Source organism: Rhinatrema bivittatum, chromosome 17 (genome assembly GCF_901001135.1).
Source record: "Rhinatrema bivittatum chromosome 17, aRhiBiv1.1, whole genome shotgun sequence".
In the NCBI taxonomy this organism is placed as follows: Eukaryota; Metazoa; Chordata; class Amphibia; order Gymnophiona; family Rhinatrematidae; genus Rhinatrema; species Rhinatrema bivittatum.
The window spans coordinates 46,906,284-46,928,110 of NC_042631.1; the positions used below are offsets into that span (position 1 = coordinate 46,906,284).

General features: G+C 48.1%; 1 protein-coding gene across 3 annotated transcripts in view; it reads left to right on the top strand.

Annotated features, from left to right (window-relative positions):
- The window catches only part of SLC25A22 (solute carrier family 25 member 22), a 233,242-nt gene that overhangs the window by 156,341 nt on the left and 55,074 nt on the right, over nucleotides 1-21,827 (top strand). For all 3 annotated transcript variants that reach the window (XM_029582910.1, XM_029582914.1, XM_029582913.1), the window contains exons 6-7: nucleotides 3,505-3,623; nucleotides 11,848-12,028. In XM_029582910.1, the coding sequence (XP_029438770.1) occupies nucleotides 3,505-3,623; nucleotides 11,848-12,028 (300 nt within the window). The remainder of the gene's footprint in view (nucleotides 1-3,504; nucleotides 3,624-11,847; nucleotides 12,029-21,827) is intronic.

The window sequence follows — 21,827 nt, forward strand, 5'->3', positions numbered from 1 at the left end:
TTTATATCCTTTTTGTTCTTATTTATTAGATCCTCTGTTTGTCAACTGTTTTGAAATACTTTTTTTACTAGTATGATTTACTATTATGATTGATTTATATTTCTTAATTTTATTTTATGATGAGTGGTGATGTTTAGGTTTGCACATTATTTTACTGCATATTTGGCTGGGAGGGGAGAGGGACTGGGGAGCAAGGCTGCTGGGCACTGGAAGGGCAGGAGAGTGAGTCTGCTGGGCACTGGAAGAGCAGGAGAGTGAGGCTCCTGGGGACTGGAAGGGCAGGAGAGTGAGTCGGCTGGGGACTGGAAGGGTAAGGGAGAGAGGCTGCTGGGCACTGGAAGGGTAGGAGGGGGAGGCTGCTGGGGACTGGAAGGGTAGGAGAGTGAGGCTGCTGGGCACTGGAAGGGTAGGAGATTGAGGCTGCTGGGCACTGGAAGGGTAGGAAGGTGAGGCTGCTGGGCACTGGAAGGGCAGGAGAGTGAGGCTGCTGGGCACTGGAAGGGTAGGAGAGTGAGGCTGCTGGGGACTGGAAGGGTAGGAGAGTGAGGCTGCTGGGGACTGGAAGGGTAGGAGAGTGAGGCAGCTGGGGACTGGAAGGGCAGGAGACTGAGGCTGCTGGGGACTGGAAGGGTAGGAGAGTGAGGCAGCTGGGGACTGGTAGGGCAGGAGAGTGAGGCTGCTGGGGACTGGAAGGGTAGGAGAGTGAGGCTGCTGGGGACTGGAAGGGTAGGAGGGTGAGGCTGCTGGGGACTGGAAGGGTAGGAGAGTGAGGCTGCTGGGCACTGGAAGGGTAGGAGAGTGAGGCTGCTGGGGACTGGAAGGGTAGGAGAGTGAGGCAGCTGGGGACTGGAAGGGCAGGAGAGTGAGGCTGCTGGGGACTGGAAGGGTAGGAGAGTGAGGCAGCTGGGGACTGGAAGGGTAGGAGAGTGAGGCAGCTGGGGACTGGAAGGGCAGGAGACTGAGGCAGCTGGGGACTGGAAGGGCAGGAGAGTGAGGCAGCTGGGGACTGGAAGTGTAGGAGAGTGAGGCTGTTAAGGATTGGAAGGGTAGGAGGGGGTGGCTGCTGAGGATTGGAAGGGTAGGAGGGGGAGGCTGCTGGGGACTGGAAGGGTGGGAGAGAGGCAGCTGGGCACTGGAAGGGTGGGAGAGAGGCAGCTGGGCACTGGAAGGGCAGGAGAGTGAGGTTGCTGCGCACTGGAAGGGTAGGAGGGTGAGGCTGCTGGGGACTGGAAGGGCAGAAGAGTGAGGCTGCTGGGCACTGGAAGGGTAGGAGAGTGAGGCTGCTGAGGATTGGAAGGGTAGGAGGGGGAGGCTGCTGGGGACTGGAAGGGCAGGAGAGTGAGGCTGCTGGGCACTGGAAGGGCAGGAGAGTGACGCTGCTGGGCACTGGAAGGGTAGGAGAGTGAGGCTGCTGGGGACTGGAAGGGTAGGTGAGTGAGGCTGCTGGGCACTGGAAGGGTAGGAGGGTGAGGCTGCTGGGCACTGGAAGGGTAGGAGAGTGAGGCTGCTGGGGACTGGAAGGGTAGGAGAGTGAGGCTGCTGGGCACTGGAAGGGCAGGAGAGTGAGGCTGCTGGGCACTGGAAGGGCAGGAGAGTGAGGCTGCTGGGCAGGGAAGGGCAGAGAGTGAGGCTGGAGGAAGGGTAGGAGAGTGAGGCAGCTGGGGACTGGAAGTGTAGGAGAGTGAGGCTGTTAAGGATTGGAAGGGTAGGAGGGGGTGGCTGCTGGGGACTGGAAGGGCAGGAGAGTGAGGTTGCTGGGCACTGGAAGGGTGGGAGAGACGCAGCTGGGCACTGGAAGGGTAGGTGTTATCCTGCAGGCAGAGTCTGGCTTTTTGGGGTTTCCAGCCCAGCTCTTGTTTCCACGTTTCTCTTTCTAATTTGTGGTCAGTTATTCTGTATTTGGTGAGGGGACAGGCAGTGATGTGTGCAGGTCTGGAAAAATGAACAAATTTGGAATGGTTTTTCCTTTTTTTCCCGCTGATGGTCAGAAATGAAAAACTTGGAAATTTTAGAAGGATTTAGAAATTTTACACTGCAGTCCTTGACTCTGGAGCTTATTCTTTATCAGAGGCTGTTTTTGTTTGCTTGCAGTACCACCCAGGGAAGTTTTCTTTTCTGGGGTTTGTATTAGTCTGACTTTCTGTGACCAGGAGCATTTCTACAAGGAGGATGGTGGGGGGGAGGGGGTGCAGGGCAGGCAACACCAATGCATTGGCCCCCGGGTGCCGGAGACCCTTCCCTTCGTCTGCGTGTTATACCTCTCCCTGTGTTCCTGAACACCCCACAGACTTGCCTCAGCATTGGCGCACTGTCTGGCCACCTCGAAGTCATCAGCTATGATCAGTTAAAGAATTCACTCTGCATTTTTGATACAACCTCTCCTGCTGCAGGGATCCCTAAATCTGCTGGACTCAACGTATTCCATTACTTTTCCTAACTCTGAGGTCAGACTCACTAGCCTGTGGTTTCCAGCCTCTTCCCTACTCTTTGTCTGGGATCATTCTCTGTCTCCATACATCAGGGCTGTCAGTAACCTGTCAACACCTCTTGCTCCCTTAATCTTATTTGGCATATCCTGTCTGCTCCACCCCCTCCCATTCCTCTCCTTACAGCCCCACCCCTAACAGATTTATAGAAAGGCTCCCACCATGTTACCGGATACAGCTGTGCCTGGGATCTTGCCCCTGTTCCCTTCATGCCACTTTCAGGTTCTTGAGGCAGGAAAAGCTGTTGGGGTCAGTCCTGGGCTTGGCAGAGGGGGGAGGAGCAGCGGTCAGAGTACGCGGGCCCCGAGTCAGTGAATGCTCACAGGCCCTGCACCCCCCACCAGCTCCAACTGGTTCTTGTACTTCAAGGGCCCTCTGGGCCCCCTTACAGGCTGTACCTTGACCTTGTAACGCCAGTGGAAGACTGAAGCATCTCCTCCTTTTTCTCACCAAGGAACCAATGTACTAGACATGAATTATCAGCCTATGTTACCATGGGCGTTATCTCCTGCAAAAGACCATGTAAGGTCAGCCAGTTCCATTTTGAATTTTGCCACTGGTGGGAAAAGAGGAGGATGACTTTCCTGCCCCCCTCCCTCCATTGAATATTGGAGGGGCAATTCGGATGGGGGTAAGACCAGGAGTGGAGGACCTGTTAGGGCTGTAGGGGGCTGCAGTTGGATGCTGGCAAAGGGGGAGTAGCTAGGGCAGGGGGTCCATGATTGGATGCCGGAGGGTGGGTAGAGAGAGTGAGATAGATGGGATGACTACAAAATAACTTGTTTCAGGCAAGGGGTGGTGGGATATTGCAATCCTCCTCAGGTCTTGCATTAGCTCCCAAAGGCTAACTACAACTGGGGTTTCCCTCTGTCGCTAACAGCGTGTCCCTGTGACTCAGACTGTGTCTGTGTGTCTCCCACTACATCTACCTGGCCCACACTGAATCCCCATATTTCATACGCTGTCCCCGTGGTCCACACTGTGTCTGCATGGCTCTGACTCTGCTTTCTTTTGGCAGGAAGAAGCTGACCTTGCTGAAGGAGATGTTGGCAGGCTGCGGGGCAGGGACCTGCCAGGTTATTGTCACCACACCCATGGAAATGCTGAAGATCCAGCTGCAGGATGCGGGCCGCCTAGGTACAGTAATCCCCACACCTCACCTCCTCCCAGACAACCAGCAAGACTGCATAAACTCTGCAAGGAGAAAACACACAACATTTTGCAAACTTTCACTTTTAATAAAGGAGTGATGTTTGTCCTCCCTGCTCTGAATCAGGGGACGTTGGGGAAGAGCAGAGGAAGTGTGGCACCAGCACTGGGGAAACAGGCCCAGCAGTACCAGGTGATCAGCTCTCACCCTGCAGACAGCAGCCTCTTGCCGCTCTCACACTGATCAGCATCCACGCCCCCACACCCACAAAGACAAGTGCGCAGCCCCCTCAACTTTACAGCAAGCAGCTCCTTTTCTCTCGCTTCCGTGATGCGCTGACCCCGTTCCCCACTGCAGCAATCAGGCCACCCTGCAGCAGACAGCCATCGAGGCCCGCCGAGAGGGTGGTAGGGCCAGTGATGCTTTATGGGGCCTGGGGCTGGTGTGGGGCCTGACCTCAGGAGGTCTGATTAGGAACGAGTGTAAGCCCTGTAAGTGCACGCCGGCTCAGGCCTCACACTCACTCCTATCCAGACTTGCCACTTCTAACAGATACAGGACCGGCTCCCGCAGCCTCCTCTGAATTGCTGCAAGAGATCTGATGTAGGGGACTGGCCTGGGAAAGGAGGAGGGTTGTAAATGGAGATTTGGTCCGAGGAGGAGGAGTAGCTGTCAATGAAGGAGTGAGGAGAGAGCTAAACATAATATTCCAGTAGAACCCAAGCATTATGATTGGCTGGCCAAAGGCACTAGAATATACCTGGGAACTTGCGGATGAAATTCCACCTGAGATTTTTTTTCATTATCAGCTTTCTAGAGTAAAGCTGGAACCTTGTGCTCTGTCATGGCGATTGCAAACCTTCCTCTTAATCCAGGGATTCTCATGCAGGTGGAATTTATAGGACTGTGAGCACAGATTTTAAAAAGAATGCTTGAAATTGGACAAAATTGGCCGTTTTGTTACCCATAATCCTCTCTGAAGTTCAGCAAATATATGTGTATTTTACTACATGCCATGATAAGGAATCAGTTTTTGGACAGGGTGCAAATTTCCTGCCATTGCACTGCAAAATATGAGGTAAAACCTTTTACGTTGCTAGATCTTTTTTTCTGTCTTCCTGCCAGTAGATGGCACAAATGAGGGACAACCACATGGAAACATGACGGCAGAAAAAGACCATATGGCCTGTCCGGTCTGCCCATCTGTTCAATTAATTGAGTATTATAATTCTCATCACTTCCTTAGAGATCCCCTCTATGTATCCCATGTTTCTTGATTACTCCTGAGTCTACCCCCTTTCACCCTCATCTCATGACCCCTCACTCTACAGCCTCCTTTCCATTGAAAAAGGCATGGAAACCTTTAAGATATTTGAATGTCTCTATCATTTCTCCCCTATCTCGCCTCTCCTCTAGGGCAGTGGTTCTCAACAGGTGGGCCGGGTCACACTGGTGCATCATGAGGTCCTGGAAATTGTGTCACAGGGCCAGCAGATGGCTGCTTCTATCAGCCCGGGTAGGAGTTAGTTGACTTCTCTTACATTGGGCCTGATGGGAGGCTTTCTCACTTCCTTCTTTCTGACACAGTGGGAGGCTGTTTCCTCCTTTACACAGATCAGAACGAGACATTGCCAGCTCCTGCTGTTCTGGGCCTGATAGGATGCAAACTTCCCCTGCTGAGTCTGGGAGTGATGCTGCTGCTGATCTCTTCACCCTGTAGAGAGTGGGGATGCTGGGAAGATGAAGGTGGAATGGAGGGGGAGTGTGGGGGCTGCTGAGCAGGGAAGTCAGGGTCAGGGGGTCAGGGTAGCTGAGCAGGGAGGGAGATGAGATGAAGGGATATGGAGAGTCAAGCAGGGGAGAGAGGGAGCACAGGGAAGAGGATGTGAGAAGTCAGGAATGCTGGGCATAGATAGGAGTGTGAGCGGATAATTGAAAGGGAGTAATTGGAAAACGTGAAGGATGATGGAGGCATGGAAGGGGAGTAACAGGGTGCAATATGTCAGCTTTGGGAATGTGCATGTTTTCTGGCTTTGTACTTTGTTTATGTATTTCTGTTTCTAGCTCTCCAGTTTTGCACTACATGCAGAGTGGCTTTTTGAGGTTTCCATTCCAGTTTTTGTCTCCACATTTGTAATTTGTGGTCTTTTATTTTGTATTTGGCAAAGTCTGGATCTGTATGTGTGAGTGAGGTGAGGTATTTTACTAGTAGGCAGGGATTTGTATCAATCTTCTTTGTTGCATTTTCTCATTCTCAATAGGACATGCATTGCTGCTGCCCTGCTGCCTTTTCCTAGGAAGGGCTATTGCTGTTTGAGTTCTTGGAATTAGTGGTGCAATCGTATGGAAGATTTGCTACACAGGTGCTGAGTTTTGGGGTTTTTTTCAAATTTTTTATTTTACGACGAGCGTGGTAGTAAGGGAGTTTGTGTTTCTATTACTGAGATAGCACCAGAATCAGAATATCTTTATTATATATTGAGTTGTATTTGAAATATCCTAGTTCTGCATTGTTTTGGGGGGGGGGGTTGGGGGGATTCGTGTGGATGCAGAGTATGTGTTTACATTTAGCCCCATGATGGTCAAGCGTTCAGTGCGTCACGCCTGTAAGCATTGGTAATGTGACCAGGCAAACAAGGGCAAGAAAGTGATTTCTACAAAGCCTGGATAAGTTAAAAATATGCTGTATGCACATATGGAATAATTAAGCCAAAATATCGTTATTTCAGTGGTGAAGGACTTTTCACTTGAGCAACATAAAAAGTAAAAAAACCCCAAAAACTTGGGATTGACCTATGATTATAAATAAGGCAGAGTACTAAAGTCAACAGTACTATATGATGATGCTTATTAAGACGGTCAAATATCACTTTTAAAAATTGCGTCAAATGAATGTTTGTTATTTACTGGGAACACAGTTGATATTAATTTTTGGAGATGTAAGCATTATCTGCCAGGTGTGTCCCAATAGAAAAAAGGTTGAGAACCACTGCTCTAGGGTCTACATGTTTAGATCTTTAAGTCTATCCCCATATGCTTTAGAACCATTTCAGTAGCCGCCCTCTGGACCGACTCCATGCTGTTTATAGCCTTCTGAAGGTGCGGTCTCCAGAATTGTACGCAGTATTCCAAGTGAGGTCTCACCAGGGTCTTATGCAGGGGCAATATCACCTCCCTTTCTCTGCTGACCACTCCTCTCCCTATGAGCCAAACATCTTTCTGGCTTCTGCTGTTGCTTTATCCACCTGTTTGGCCACCTAAAGATCATCAGATGTAATCATCCCTATATCCCACTCTTCCCTTGTGCTTAGAAAAATTTCACCTCCAATATTGTACCTTTCCCTGTCCTAAATGCATAACTCTACATTTTATATGAACTTTCAGCCTTGAACTCCCCCATCCAAGATTTTGATAAATAAACTCAGCAATCATGATGACCCCCCCCCAGTACAATCCTGTTAAAAAAAAATATAACTGTACATCAAGAGATCAAGATAGGGGAGATATGATGGAGACATTTAAAAACTTGCACTGGAAAGGAGCCTGAAAGGAGGGGTCATGGGATGCAGGTGAAAGGGGTAGGGGGTGGTTCTATAATGAGGCAGGGTGGGGCGGCCTCTTCAGGCAGCAAACTTTCGGGCCGATACAGTAAAGTCTGCGGGAGAGCGGGCGCACAGGCCACTCTCCTGTCTGCGCGATTCAGTATTCAAATGAGGCCCGGCGGTAAAAAGAAGTAAAAAGAGGCACTAGGGTCACTAGCGCGTCCCTAGCGCCTCTTATTGGCCCGGAGCGGTGGCTGTCAGCGGGTTTGACAGCTGACGCTCAATTTTGCTGGCGTCGGTTCTCGAGCCCGCTGACAGCCACGGGTTCGGAAACCGGACGCCGGCAAAATTGAGCGTCCGGTTTTCAACCCGTGAACCGAGGGCCGACTTCAAATTTTTTTTTTTTAAACTTTTTGTAACTTTTGGGGTCTCCGACTTAATATCGCCATGATATTAAGTCAGAGGGTCTTTACTGCTTTTCTGTGCACTTTCCCGGTGCCTGAAGAAATTAGCGCCTACCTTTGGGTAGGCACTAATTTCTGAAAGTAAAATGTGCGGCTTGGCTGCGAATACTCAGTAAGCTGATAAGTGGCAAAATTGCCTGTTTAACTTTAGCTGAGCATATTCGGTGGCACTTTTAAGCATATAAGTGCCACTGAATATTTGGCTGAAGTATGTAGGTAACTATCTGGACAATTTATCTGCTCACTGGCTTACTGAATAACTTTAATGGAAAACTCTGTGTATGTATGTATGTATATATATATATATATATATATATATATATATATTTCTGAAAGAAGTTTCCAAGCCACCTCTTGAGAGATGGGTCACATAACGGAGAATGTGCTTCTATCAGCAGACTCGAATCAAATAATTTCCAAGACAAATTTCACATTTTACCTAAATTACCAAGATGTAGAGTATGTCCTAGACCTTGCATAGAGTGGTCTGACACTGAGTGCATCAAAGAATTTTAAATTGGCTATAAAGAAACCCCTGGCCAGTTTCAGTCACCCGGTAAAAATAATATTAAAATGATTTAATAGCATCACTCACTAATTCTTCTATAAAAATATACAGGTTATGAGATTTGCATGCACTAGCATTGTCTTCATTGTATGCAACGCTATCTCTTGCTTATGCATTGTGGATATCCTGAAAATCAGGCCTGGCTGTGGCTCTTGAGGACTGGAGTTGGCCACCCCTGATAGGATCATTTTCAAAGGGACTCCTGGGGTGAAGTAGAGTTTTGCCTGTCGAAAAGGCCTTTTAGAACATGGTGTGAATTCTGCACACGCGCACACATTGTATGTGTGTACTTTTCATGTGTATGGGGGAGGCGCACGGGGAGGGGTCGCCACCTAGGTGCAGACTTTTTCATTTTAAGGCTCATGCGTGTATATTCTCTTGGACAACCTACACGCAGGAAAGAGGAGGTGGAACCGTGCACAGCCAGATTTGTCCTGATCATTTTCAAAGCCAGCTCATGTGCGCAAGTCCATTTTGAAAACTGGTGTAACTTATTTGCGTATCTAACAGGTCACCTATGCACAGTGTTATGAAATTACCGCCACAGGGGGCAGGAAGTGTTGCGGTCCGTGGGTACTTTTACCAGTTCTCAGACTTTCCATTTGAAAAGTACCGGCAGAGATTTGGGCCTGCGTTTTCCCTTGACAATGTTGCGTGAGGCTTGGGAAATATCATCTACACGTGTGGTAACCACACCCCGGGCCCCCCCACGCACACCTTTTAGCCTGCTAAACATACGCTCGCTGTGGATCCCGGTCCATACTTTCTGCTGGGTAAGGGCTGGGCTTACCTGGGTAAATGTCCCCGGGCACATCTGCAGGATCAGGGCCGGCTTTCAGCTCCCTGGCGCGCTGTGCAAAAACTAAAACTGTGAAAAATACTGACTTCACGTGCAGCACTGCGCACAGCGTCCAACCCACTCTTTACCTCCCGTCATCCCCTCCCCCCTCACCTTCTCACCGTTCATCCTCCCCCTCACCTTCCCCCTTCTGTTCCTTTCCCCACCCTCCCTTCCCCTTTCACACCTTCTCCCCTACGCTCCCATCCTCCCCCTTCCCCTGCTCCACCTTCCTTCTTTCCCATCCGCTTCCCTCACTTTCCAAACCCCTGTCCTTTCTCCTCGCCTCCCTCATCTTCCGTGCCCCATCTTCTGTTCTTACTTGTTTAGTTTTTCTGTTCTGTTTTGAATAGTTACTACGTCTGTTTTTAATTTAAAAAATATTTTTTTTACAAGTTTTATGGTTTAAATTTTTTTAGGTCTTTTTAACTTTTGTCTTACGTTATTTTTAATGTTCATGTTGTTCTGTGTAATTTTTTTGATATTGTAAAACACTTTGATGGCATTGTATCAAATTAGATAAAGAAATAAAGCACTGGGCTTCCAGCTGCAGGGGTGGTACAAAAGCTTTTCTTGGGGCCTCAGGGACGGATTGACCTATCGGGGGATCGGGCATCCCCCGGTGGGCCGGTCGCTCTGGTCACGTGGTCTGCCGAGCGTGGCCGTGACAGAGCCGCGCTCGGCAGCCCACGTGGTATCTCCTGGGCCGGCCAGGGTGGCGAATCCCTGGGCCGGTCGTCATCGGGGATCTGCCCCTGTGGGTCCTACAAGCCACCTCGAGGTTGGACTGTGGCAGAACCTCAGCATTTCGGGCTAGCCCCCAAACCAAGCCAGCCTTTAACCTTCTGTTCCACTTGTGACCCGTGGTCCCCGCCCAAGATCCCATAGGGCTCCCAGTGATCAGGGAGTCCTCCCTGCCTCCAAAGATGTCATGAAGGGAAGTTAGTGCAGGCAGTGTGGTGGCTTCCCTCCCTGACCTCACTGGCCCTACATGGGCTGCCTTTCTTGTCCCTGTGCCAGCCTGGTGACATTGTTCCCATCTCCTCCCAGCAGTGTGCATCCTGTCCATGGAGCCGAAGCAGTGCTGCTAAGAGTGGGGGGATTACCTCCCCCAGGCCGGCCCTGAGGGGAGGGGAGGGAAGTGGCAGGAACAGCAGAGCCCTGCTTCAGATCCAGGTGCCAAATGCTGTCAGGCCGATCCAGTGCAGCGCGCTCAGCCGAGTGCACTGTTTAACCCGCGGTTGGTCGCAGGTTTTGGATGCGCGTCCACAGCCCCTTATACCATAAGGGGATTAGCGCATCTAAAATGTGCATCCAACCCCCCCCCCCTCCGTGGAACTAATAGCGCTCATCACATGCAAATGCACGTTCATGAGGCTATTAGCTATTCGCCCCAGATCCAAAAAAAAAACTGTGCGCCCAAAAAAGTGTATCTTCCAGCTTAATATTGTAGCGATATTAAATCGGAGGAACCAAAAGGTTAAAAAAAAAAAATTGTGCCGGCAGTGAGGTTAGGAAAAGGAACACTGAACTAACGAGCGTCCATTTTCCTAACCCATGGCTGTGCGCAGATTAGGAAAAGGGACATTCATAAAACTGAGCGTCTGTTTTCCTAACCCCTGACAGCCATCTCTCCTGGGCGCACATTTGTCCCTAGCGCCTCCTTGGCAGCGCGACCCCTCATTTAAATATTCTGTTGCGTGCCCAGGAGAGGTGGCTGGGTGAGCGTTAGGAGAGCGGGCACGGAGCGCCTGTTTTCCACGCGGCTTTACTGGATCGGCCGGTGTATTGGGAGGAGAGAAGGTGCTGTTTCATCAAGAGCACTGTGAGGCACCCCTAGTGGGTGGCACCCTGTACAAAGGCCCTAAAAGCCAGCCCTATGCGAGATATCACTGAATGTGTCAATGTGTGAGGATAGCATGCGGGAAAATGTCAAAAGCCTTCTGAAAACTGCCCAGCCACAAGGTGTGTACATTATCCACATTTTCTGGGAGCCATTCCCAGGGTGAGGTTAAGCTGGGTGAGGCAGCAATGCATGCAGTTTTGAATTTTCAAAACTATGTGCCTTGCTTTGGGTGGAAAAAGGAAAGTGCAAATCTCTGTGGACACTTTTTCCTTTGGAAATTTTCAAAAGAAAAATACACTCATACTTTCTCTTTGAAAATTGAGGCTAAGTGCGTGTGTAGCAGAATTCACAGACTTTGCAGCAAAGTACACAGTTTTGACGGCTGCCCCTGTATGTGTCTTAAGTTCAACCCTTCCCAGCACACTCTCTTCCTAGGCTAATCCTAGCTCTCTTCCTGGCCCCCTCTTCCCCTCCTAGTCTGACTCCAGCGCTCTTTCCCTCTCTCCTCCCTCCCCCCTGGCCCGATGTGACCCAACTCTTCCCCTTTCCTCCTTCCTGCTCTTGACGTTGCTGGTGTCTTCTTTCTTTCGGCTGCCCATGCTTCTGTTTCCCCTTGCCGTGCGGCTTTGTAACCCGCTCTGCGCCCCCTCGTGGCCACTGGTGAAACAGCACCGACAGATAGAGCACCACTAGACAGGAGCCAAGTGTGTTTTATCTCTAAATAGATGCTGCAATGTGTAAGGTTATTATGAGGTAGATAATCAAACTACCCGCATTTTGGCAAACCCCGTGGGTAGTTTTTATCGGAGGGGTTTTGCTGGAATAATGGCCTATGGAAAGGTACCCAAAGTTGTGTAAGCACTTTTTCAAGGCAGACTTATGCAGAAAATTGCTTAGGGAAAACATAGCCCCAGAGATTGATTGCTTCTGTCTCAATTTCCCATTTCTTACAGCTGCTCAGAAGAATCTGATGCCATCGCAGCCTCTGGTGAATACGCCTGCCAGCTCTGGGCCCAGCACGGTGGCAAGCTCTGCAGCACCTTCACGCCCCACGGCGACTCAGATCACCCGGGATCTGCTACGGACCAAGGGTGTGGCAGGGCTGTACAAGGGCCTGGGAGCCACGCTGCTGAGGTAGTATAGTGCTGGCACTGCAGGGCTTCATGTTGTTGGGCACACATCTGTGTCACAAGTTCTGTTATGAAAGATGGAGACACAAACTGCTATTCACAAGTAAGAAAAATTAGAACATGCTTGCACCTCCTTGTGTGAAACTCAAGGAAACAGTGGAAATTAGTAAGAGGCTAATACATAACAAAAATGTAGATATTTCCCTAGTTACACAGAGGAGATTCCTTATTTCCCTGGTGATGTAGCGTGGATATATATTTTAGCCTGGTGATTAAGACTGGATGTACATATTTTGCTGGTGACATAAAGAGGATGTACATGTTAATGTGGTGATGCAGAGTCACTGTACGTCTTATCTTGGTGACATAAAGAGGATGTATATGTTCTTCCTCGACAAGCAGGGTAGAATTAGCCATGGCATGTAGTTAACATCATCCTGCAGCATGAAACAGACCTCTCTCTCCTAGCTAGTAGACCTTTTGTTTTACTGAGCATGCCCAGGAATTCCCATATGGGCGTTGTCTTGTGAGCCCCCACAGTCTTTTTTCATCTGAGAATAGATGTATACTTCTGTCGCTCTAAATAGGATAGGGAGACTAGATAGGCCATACAGTCTTTTTCTGCCATCACATTTTTATGTTTATAATTTTGCCCTTTTTTTGTCAAAACTTTATAACTTTTTTCTAAAATTTGTCTTGCTGCTTCAGCAGCTCCCAAACAGCAATTTTTACTGCTATTCTCTTTAAAAAAAAAAAAAAAAAAAAAGAAAATTTTCCTCACAATCAGGCCGATACAGTAAATTTGGATGCACGTTTTTGACGTGCTAGCTTTACCCCTTATTCAGTAAGGGGTAATAGCGTGTCCAAAATGCGCGTCCAACCCCCCCGAACCTAATAGCGCCCGCAACATGCAAATGCAACATGCAATGCAGCCAAGCCGCACATTTTACTTTCAGAAATTAGCGTCTACCCAAAAGTAGGCGCTAATTTCTCCGGGCACCGGGAAAGAGCACAGAAAAGCAGTAAAATCTGCTTTTCTGTGCACCCTCCGACTTAATATCATGGCGATATTAAGTCGGAGGTCCCAAAAGTTTTAAAAAAAAAAAAAAAAAAAAAAAAAATTGAAATAGGCCCGCAGCTTGCGGGTTGAAAACCGGATGCTCAATTTTGCCGGCGTCCGGTTTCCGAACCCATGGCTGTCAGCGGGCTCGAGAACCGACACCGGCAAAATTGAGCGTCGGCTGTCAAACCCGCTGACAGCCACCACTGTCCGAAAAGAGGTGCTAGGGACGCGCTAGTGTCCCTAGCGCCTCTTTTTACTGCCGAGCCTAATTTAAATAAATGTATTTACTGTATCGCGCGCACAGGAGTGTCCTGTGCGCATGCTGGGAGAGCGGGCGCTCACCCGCTCTCCCACATTTTTTACTGTATCGGCCCGTATGTCCGGAAAGAAGAAAGCCATAGTGAATGGATTAAAAAACTGCATTTGTGGTAGGAGAATGTCCATTATTGATGGACATGACTAGTGCTACCAGTGCCTAGTTCTGAACCATGACCAGGCAAACCACATGACTGTGGATGGATGTCCCAATGTACCCAAAGATCAAGAGCCTGAAAAATGGAGGAACTGTGTAAGTCTCTCAGAAGTTGCAATCGTTCTTCTTCCTGAAATGCAGCCTTCGTCTGCCTCTCCGGGAATGGAGTTGAGCAGGAACTCCTCCAAATATCTCCCCTGTCATTGGAATAGGTGTAATGGCTGTATAACTGATCGTAAATCATGTGGAGAAGGCGATATGGGCACAGGAGATCAGTAGAAAAATTTACTTTATAAAACAGAAATGTAATACAAAAGTGTTCTGACAAAAATATAATAAGTGACACTGGCAATACATCAGAGACTATAGCACTTGCGCATATAAGAATAAAAAGAAAACTATTGCTAGCAACATGCTTATATTCAGGACAGCAAACAGATAGAGATAGAGAGATATCAGAGAATATAATACAACAACATAATAAATCATAGGTTCACGTCCCTTATCTTTCCCCCAATAGATAAGAAACACAACCTGTAGTGTGGTCCCCAAAAGAGGTTGTGTAAGGTTCAAAGAATTCTCCAATGAGGATGAGGGCAGGCTGCGCAGGGGAGCAAATCTGCTTCTTGCATCTTTTTTCTGTTCCGAAGAATAGGGCCTGGGAACGAGAATATATACTATGTAGTACACAGACATATGCAGTTTAGATTTCTTTGTCTCAAGAAATGCTAGACTATATATCAGAGCTCAGTGTTTCACTTTCTGGTGGGGGCTATTATGTCCCTACACAAACCATCTAGATGTGGTCAAATACTCAGTGCTGTCATGCATTGAAGAAAAAGAGGCACCACTCCATGGAGCCATTGGCGCAGCCGGCACTGAAGAAGCTCCATGTTTTGGGTGCATTGGCAACATTGACTCATGGCATTGGCACTGTTGATGCATGGCACATCATTGCTGATAGTGCTGTTGATGCACAAAGCCAAGGTACATACGTTTCCAGCAGCATTGACACATACGTCCGACGATCTTGATGTATCAGCCCCGGCATATCGATCTTCAACACCTTTGATTATTGAAGCAGTTCCATCATCGAAGCATTATGCTGCAGAGCTTCCCATGCAATTGTTTGCTAGTATATTGAGAGTATTAATAGGGTCAGGATGGGATATGACACCCCTACCTCCACCAATTACAAGGGCACTTACACCAGCAAAGTTAACGGAGCAAGAGCTATGTCTGGACAATCCAGATCCCATTTGCTCTCTGAAATCCTTACATCTAATTGGCCTCCAATCCACATTTTGTCCAGAAGATGTTCAGGATTCCAAACTGTCAGAAGGACAGAGGATATGTCAGCCCCTTGACCAAGTAGCAGAGTTCGTGAAGGATTTCTTTACGTCTTTGGTGGCTAAGGATAAGGAGAATATCTTCCAATCTTTCCTTTTCAGAGTATCATATTTACTGCCATGTAAAGGAGCCCCAGTATCACCGGTACATACTGATACTCCATCAGAATGCTGTGAGGTGGTTCTGGCCCAAGGCATTTGCTTGCAGAAGAGTCCAGGCAGTCAGAAAATGTCCACCAGGAGTACACCCTTCCAAGGCAACCAAGGAACCTTCCTCAGTCACCTTATTCATCATTGATGAGTTAGTGTTCCCTCACCTCCAGGTTCAGATGAAGGATTGATGAGGATCTCCTCTGACCTCCTTCCAGAGCTTCCAGAATACTCATCTCCACTGGAAGAATTTCTTACTCCAGATTTCTAGACAATTTGGGAAGAGCACATGGAGTGAACCTGCGTAAAGACAAAGATCCACGCACTAAAGTCTTTGTCCTCTAGATTATGTACACACCGGTGGACCCAGCTGCTATCCTGGTCTATGATATCCAACTAGAATTGCAGACAAGAATGTGGGAAAATCCCATTTCCTGTACCCCTGTTGAAAGGAAACTAGACTTCAAATATAGGGAGCTAAAATTCCCAGTGTTTGGGATAGTGCAGTTATCCCCATCAATCAGTTGTTGTACAATCAGCTCTAAAAAAACCCCAAAGATGACAAAGCTGTACTTGAATTCTCCTGTGATGAGTGGAGTGGGGGTTAGCCCTTGCTGCTCTGGGTTAGTTGATGCAGTCTTGTATGCAAACCAACGAGGCTTAAGCCGACAGTTGACAAACGTGCCCTGAAGTGGGTCTGGCTAGAGCCTCACCTATACCAGCCGCATCTCTCGCAGGTTGAGCCCATAGGTTCTTGCAATTAGCAGGGCTTAGGTGGGTCCCTAGGGCGATCAGGTAAGCAAGAGTCTGAAGGCATGCTGGGATCAGGGCAGGCAGCAGACTTGAGGAGTTGAAGGCAGGCGAAGGTTAGGGCAGGTGACAAACAGAATTAGTCAGGTGCAAGCAAAAGGTCATGCCCAAGTGGCAGGCAATCATGGTCAGGACCAAGCAAGAAGTCAGAATCTGGAAGTCAGTCCAAGAGTGGATGAAGACACACAGAAGACACTGGATGAGATGGACAGGACAGGACAAGGCTGGATGAGACAAGGCTCAAGAACAAGACAATCATGAACACAGGAGCAACACAGACTACTAGCAGTAAGAGATCCATTGGTGAGGTGAGGAACTGTAGTTCCAGGAGAGTTTATAAAGGCCTGAGGCTGTGATGTCATCCAAGGGTGCATCACAGCTGGCTGTTCCCTCCTTGGGCCCTTAAGAATCGGTGTGTGCCTAGAGGAAGGCCTGGGAGGAGCAGCAGCCTGATGGGTCCTAGTCTGCGCCAGCATGCCGACCACACCATGTGGCTCTGGCGGTTGGAAGTGGCATCCCCACTGCTGGTAGTCAGGAGTGGTGTTGGGGATAAGTGAGTCATCTTGCGAGCCGCGCATCATGACAGTTCTACCTGGGAAGGATGCAAGGTAACTAAACAATTTCAGTAAGAAGTTGTTTCAAAGCTCCATGCTTAATGCATGGATCTCTACTCACCAGTTTTATATGGTTCAATACTTATATGATTGTTTACAGAAGCTAAAGCTTTTCCTTCCACCTGGTGAAAGCGGAATTGCATATCCTCATCAACTCTTAAATGCAGAAGAGTGTGAATGCCATCTTAACCAATCCATCAACAAGGCATTTGATATAAAGACACGCACCTCAACAGCATTCATTGGAGCTCACAGCATAGCTTGAGTAAGAACCAGTAGCCTCTGTGATGACACCTGTGACAAGTTGGCGGACATTCTCTGCCTGGGTGATTCCTTCTTTGAAGAAAAACTCAGTTGCACAAATAAAGGAAAAGCTGATGGCAATCCAGTTCCTCTCCATGGGCTAGGAAGAACTGTCTTCTGCAAGGTGTACTTACTATGTTTTTGGAAGACCATAATTTGAGGGATGCCTCTTCCAGCAATTTCAATGATACTGGATGCTCCCTCTTCCGCAAGAGCAACAACTTCTGATTCGCACTTGACAGCATGAATGCTATCAACCAAAAGCAATGCAGCAAGTCCTGCTAACGCCCTGACCAAGTTTTTGACCGCCTTTCCAACCCAGCAACCATTCTCTCCAATAGGGAAGAGAATCCAGCAATTCTTAGAGGAGTGGCATAAGATCACCAAAGACTGTGTTGGGTTCTCAAGATTGTAGAATTTGGATAGCACATGCATTTCTCCAGGCTTCCTGCAGTTACTCATCGCTCAGACTTCAATCAGGATTTGTCTCACTTAATGCAACTCTGCTTAGAGGTGGAATTGCTCCTGAAACAGTGGGTGATAGAATCAGTTCCTCCCCATCACTATAGCCAAGTGTTCTACTGCCGCTGCTTCCTTATCTGCAAGAAATCTGGGGGACTGAGACCTATACTGGATGTAAGAAGTCTGAAAATGTATGTACTCTGGGAAAAATTCAAAATGTAAATGTTGCGCTGTTGGTGGACCCTTGGCCTGAGGTGGGGTTGGCGCTACCTGCAGGGCAAGCCCTATGGGTCCCCACTGTCGGGTAGTGGAGCAGGCTAGGAGATGGAGACTGACTGGAGCTTTGCCAGTACCAGCCCATGTTCCCCTTAGGTTGAGCCCTTGGGTGCCGGGGCCAGCTGGACTTAGGTGGGCCTCCGTGAGACGACTCCCAGTTGATATAGGCAAGGGTACGCCAGAAACCAGCAGAGGTATTGGAAGGCTGAGGACGGTCTGGACGAGGCAGGGTTCCGAAGACCCAGACGCCAACATGGGGCGTCCAGGTAAAGATAGGCCAAAGCCTGAGAGGCCAGGTCCGTAAGAGACAAGGAAAGTCCAAGGCAGGCTGGAGTCAGGGCAGGCGGCAGGAAGGCACAGTACCAGGAGCAGAGCAGAGGTCAGAGCCAGGAGATAGATCAGACGAGGTCTAGACGAAGAGGAGGTCAAATACCTGAGAAGTCAGTCCAAGCGTGGTCCAATGAAGGGGTCAATACCAGAGAATCAGTCCAAGCATAGTCCAGGTGATGCAGGGATCAATACCAGAGAATCAGTCCAAGCGTAGTCCAGGCAATGCAGGGGTCAATATCAGATGAGGAGCAGACAAGGGAACATGCAGGGACAGGAACCAGGAACGATGACAGGAACTGAAGACAGGAACGACGACAGGAACAGGAACCAGGATCAAGCAACTAGTACACGAGTAATCGTGGAGACCTGTTGCCAAGGCAGGGAACAAGTGGCTGGGCCCTGCCTTTTATACAGAGGCCCAGTGATGTCATCATCCGGGGCTGCGGGCTACTTTCTCGCCGCAGCCCCTTTAAAAGAGCGCAAGTTGCGAGCACACGTTCCTAAGCTGGAGCCCAGAGGAAGGAGGGCGGCGGGGTCACTCTGCGAGGCGCCAGGAGGAACCGCGCAGGAGTCTGAAGTAGAAGAGGTGGCTGCAGGCACTCGGGGACGGAGGCGGCTGCCCACCACCGTGAGTGAAGGTGAACCAGAGCTGGCAACTGAGCTCCCGGGGTGAGTAGGCCTGGGCGTGGGCCTAGCATGGCCGGGACACGTAACAGTATATCTTCCACACAATCCTCTCCTTCATGTGTGCTCTGGATCCAAAGGATGTTTACACTCATATCTATCCATCCTTCCACTGGCATTACCTGCACTTTATGGTGGATTCTTCCCATTATCCGTGCAAAGTTCTCCTCTTTGGCTCTCAGCAGCACCTTGGGTCTTCACCAAGTGCCAGGTTGTAGCAGTGGATTTACAGCTTCTGAGTCTTCTCTCATCTAAGCGACTGGCTTGTGATGGCAAACTCCAGCAATAAAGAAATGGGAATGGGCATACAAATATCAAGCTGTCCTGCAAGTAAGCTATCTTCCTGGGATCTCCAACATTTTTACAGATCGACTCAGCCAAGTTTTTCAATCACACAAATGGTCTCTAAAGCAATCATCAGCTGACAGACTCCTCAGTCTATGGGGACTTCCAGCAATCGACCTGTCTGCATCAGAGCAAAACAGAAACATGGAAAAGTTCTGCTCCGTTCTTTCCAGTGAGCTGATCAGCTCAGAACGCGAATGCCATTGATAGCCAGAACGATGCAGAAAGTGCTCAAAGACGGGGTCTGTCTCATCCTCATAGCTCCAGCGTGACGCAGACAAGTTTGGTTTGTGTATTTTGGTATAGCTGTCAAACTGTCCTCCAACCTCTCTCGGGTCTATCCACCCTTATAAACTCAAGGGGTCGACGTAATAAAACCTGTGCTAAAACTGGAGTTAAATGTTAGCACGTGTTTTACTTTATACATTATTTATTTTTTTTTTTTTATTTAACATTTCTTATATACCGATATCCGTTCGCACATCGTATCGGTTCACAGTGAAACAAAACTTTGGGCATTGCCCTTACATATAACAGATAACATATTGAACTCGGCAACATATAAATAGTCTTTGGGAGGAGCCCTAAGATAAAACAAGCATCAATGAGTAGATGCTATGGAATAGAATAATAATTATAACTATAACTATATACATGATAGTGCAAAGTACAAAATCAGCAGACATAAAGGCGTTCATACCAGGAAATCAGTCTAACATTTCACAGGGGGGTTTGTGTGATAGGGGGTGAGATGGAGTAGGCTTGCCGAAAGAGCCAGGTTTTAAGTTTCTTTTTGAAAATGGGGGTATAAGTCTCTATGCGAATATCATGGGGCAGTGAGTTCCATAAGGTGGGGGCGGCAAGGGAGAAGGCTCTGTTAATAGTAGAGGAGAGTTTAAAAGATTTGATAGATTGGGCGTGGAGTGCACTTTGGAGTACTGGGCGGGTAGGTCTCTTGGATGTACGGGGTGAGAGGGGGGGGTTAATCCAGTTGAGGTTAGAGTTGACTAGATTCTTGTGTATGATCGAGAGTGTTTTGTAAAGAATTCGTGATTGTATAGGGAGCCAGTGCAATTCAATAAGTGTGGGGGTGATGTGATCTCTTTTCTTCGTGTTTGACAAAATCCGAGCGGTGGCATTTTGTAGGAGTTGAAGAGGCTTAGTGTGTGATGCAGGAATGCCAAGTAAGAGCGCATTACAATAGTCGATCTTCGATAAAATAATAGCTTGGAGGACTGTACGGAAATCATTGAAGTGTAGTAGGGGTCTGAGTTTCTTTATCGTTTGGAGTTTAAAATAGCAATCCTTTATGATGGATTTGATGAATGGTTTGAATGAGAGGTGATTATCAATAATAGCTCCTAAGTTACGAGTGTGCGATGGGAAGTTGGTAGCAGAGTAAGCAAGAGGGATGTCAGGGAGTGGTTGTCTATTCGAAATGATTAAAAGTTCAGTCTTGTTGGAATTGAGAGCCAGGTGCATGTCCTTTAGGAGTTGATTGATTGAGGAAAGACAGGATTCCCAGCTGTGTAAAGCAGTTTGGATGGAGTCAGAGAAAGGGAAAATGAGCTGCACATCGTCAGCATAAATAAAATGCTTGATATGCAGGTTAGTGAGAAGCGTGGTAAGGGGAAGCATGTATATATTAAATAGCGTGGATGAGAGTGAGGAACCTTGGGGTACACCTTGGGGAAGACTGATGGGATCAGATTCGTTGTTGTCCATTGTGACAGTGAAAGAGCGATTGTGGAGATAAGATTGAATCCAATCAATGGCCTTGCCTGTGATCCCAATATTTCTGAGTATGTTGAGTAGGACATCGTGATTGACTGTGTCAAACGCAGCCGAGATGTCAAGTAATGCGATAAGATAGGAGGATCCTGAGTCGATTCCTTTGATAAGGGTGTCGTGTAGGGAGAGGAGCAATGTTTCAGTACTTAAATGCTTCCTGAAACCATATTGGGTGGGAGGGAGGATGTTGTTCTGTTCAAGGTGATCGGATAGGCGTGAGTTCACTAGCTTTTCAAGAACTTTAGCTAGGAGGGGAAGGTTGGACACCGGTCTGTAATTAGAAAGAGTGGTGGGGTCAAGGTTGGATTTTTTGAGTAGGGGTTTCACTATTGCTTGTTTCAGAAAGTCCTTAAAAACAAGGGTACATTAAAAACAAGGGTCCCCATGGGATGCAGTAAACTAATGCAATGCGAATCAAACAGGGATAAAAAAAAAAAAAGCATGTTAAATGAAAAAGCACACTAAAATGTAAGTTAAACTAAAAATCTTCACTAATATAGAAGAGTGCTTTAAAACAGGAGATAAGTGCTTGAAGTTGGAAGGAGTGTGACCAAAATGATCCTGCATGCAAGATTGGTATTTGGCTTCCCATCATGGGCACAGTCTCACATATAAGACCATTTGGGCAAGGCATGCCAAGTGAAATCAAAGAGTAAGCTCTCAAGGGCAGGCACTAATAGCTGAACAATACACACTTTGGTGCTGTGCATCTTAAATGGGTGTAGTTGCCTGTTCCAGAGACCTTGATTTCACTTGGCAAAATTGACTTGCATGTGGGATTGGCACTGGGCATCCTGACCTGGGCACAATCTTGCAATCAAGTCCATTTCTTCATGCTCCTTCCAGCTTCAAGTGCTTTCCTTTGTACTTCTGGTTTATTGCACTTAAGTGGATTTTTGGGTTAACGCCTTGGCCTGAGGTGAAGTAACGTTAACTCACATTTCTGGTGGCCATGATATTCTACTGCGGTGCCCATGTGGTAGTGCCTTTCTACTAGACTGGGCCAAGAATAGTCTAACTTTGGCTACCAGAAATGTGAATTTATTTCCGCTCAGGCCAAAGAAGGCGTGTAAGCTCTCTGGGAATGGCACCTACAGCTGGATGGTATGTATTTGGTGCATCCCAACTTTGAAGTACTGTTCAGCTGTAGATAC